This window comes from Entelurus aequoreus, linkage group LG17 (assembly GCF_033978785.1).
Source record: "Entelurus aequoreus isolate RoL-2023_Sb linkage group LG17, RoL_Eaeq_v1.1, whole genome shotgun sequence".
Lineage (NCBI taxonomy): Eukaryota > Metazoa > Chordata > Actinopteri > Syngnathiformes > Syngnathidae > Entelurus > Entelurus aequoreus.
The window spans coordinates 22,926,229-22,927,881 of record NC_084747.1 but is presented as its reverse complement, the minus strand read 5'-3'; the positions used below and the strand labels follow the sequence as shown (position 1 = coordinate 22,927,881).

At 59.0% G+C, this 1,653-nt stretch overlaps 1 protein-coding gene across 1 annotated transcript in view; it reads right to left on the bottom strand.

Annotated features, from left to right (window-relative positions):
- Nucleotides 1-390: 390 nt before the first annotated feature.
- Nucleotides 391-1,653, bottom strand: part of LOC133631942 (PR domain zinc finger protein 12-like) — a 6,837-nt gene continuing 5,574 nt past the window's right edge. The window contains exons 3-6 of the mRNA XM_062024140.1: nt 1,387-1,511; nt 1,145-1,300; nt 953-1,067; nt 391-887 (exon numbers count right to left, since the gene is read on the bottom strand). Of these exons, the coding sequence (XP_061880124.1) occupies nt 409-887; nt 953-1,067; nt 1,145-1,300; nt 1,387-1,511 (875 nt within the window). The 3' untranslated portion in view covers nt 391-408. The remainder of the gene's footprint in view (nt 888-952; nt 1,068-1,144; nt 1,301-1,386; nt 1,512-1,653) is intronic.

Here is a 1,653-nt window from a genome sequence, read left to right as displayed (position 1 = left end):
CATGATGTCATCTTTAAGGGCCTGCAGAGGTCTCCTGTGTACTTTTGAAATGAACATTGTGTTTTGTGATGTCATCTTTAAGGGCCTGCAAAGGTCTCCTGTGTACTTTTGAAATGAACATTGTGTTACATGATGTCATCTTTAAGGGCCTGCAGAGGTCTCCTGTGTACTTTTGAAATGAACATTGTGTTGCACGATGTCATCTTTAAGGGCCTGCAGAGGTCTCCTGCCCCCTGCTGGCTCGGAGGCTAACATGCTGCGCTCGCTTGTTGTGCGGCGCCAAGCAAAGGTTAAAGGTCATACTTATTAGGATACACATGTACACACGTGACATCTTCACAACACTAGCATGCTAGGCTAACACTTTTCATGCTAACTGGGTTTGTGAAGGCGTGTTAGCGTGCGGCGTCACAGCACCATGGCGGGGATGTGGTGCACCAGCGAGGCGGGATGAGACACCGCCACCAGCTGCGGCGGGTGGGAAGGGGGGGAGTGGTCTTCGTGGAGGCCGCAGGCTCCGCCCACCACCAGCACCGCCCTGGCGGAGGCGGCGGCGGCGGGCCGGTGCCTGGCGCTCTTCTGATGGGCCCGCAGGCCCGCCAGCTGCGAGTAGGCGGACTGGCACACGTGACACTTGTAGGGGCGCTCGCCCGTGTGCAGGCGCACGTGGTTGCGCAGCGTGGACGACTGGCTGAAGCGGCGGTTGCAGAAGCGGCAGACGAAGGGCTTGTCCAGCGTGTGGATGCGCATGTGCGAGCGCAGGTTGCTGCGCGAGTTGAAGCCGCGGTGGCAGATGACGCAGCGCATGCGGCCCACGCTCGCCGCCGCCGCCACCGCCGCCGAGGACGCGGAGGAGGAGGCGGAGCCCTCGCAGGGGTGGAAGTCATCTGCAGAAGAAGCAGCACAAGCCTGTTAGCATGAGCCTATGCTAACGTGGCTAACGCATCTTCACCGTTCTTGCTCTTCTTGCCCTGCTCCTCGTCTCCTCCTGGGATGCCAGGGATGCCCAGGAAGGTGTTGTGGGAGTTCCCGTACCAGACCAGCAGCTCCTGGTCCGGAGGGATGGTCTGAGGAGGGACAACAGCATCAGACCGCCACGGGGGCGGGGCTAGGGGGGGGGGGGGGGTTGACTTTAGGGTCTCACCTCCACCGCCTTGTAGAAGATGGCGCTGCCCATCTGGACCACCTCCAGGTTCTGCTCGTGCTCGTTGCGTGCACACTTGATGTAAGTCATCCAGCTGCGCTGCTCCTCCTGGCTGGCGTCCACGAAGAAGCGCACGCCGCCGTCCTCGTTGAACACCTGACACACGCCCATGTGACCTCACACACACACACACGCCCTGCGCACCTCATGGGGGGGGGGGAGAGGGGGGGGGGGGGTGTTACCTCCCACATGAGGTTGTTGTTCTTGAAGACGTCCACGTGCTCAGGAGACACCAGGCGGCCCGTGAAGGGACCCATCTCTGTGCCCGCCTTGATCCACGTCTTGGAGAAGATCCCCAGACCCTCGCCTCAAAACACACACACACAAGTGCCCTTATACAAGTGTACTTGTGTGTATAAGTGCCTTTATACAAGTGTACTTGTGTGTATAAGTGCCCTTATACAAGTGTACTTGTGTGTGTAAGTGCCCTTATACAAGTGTACTTGTGT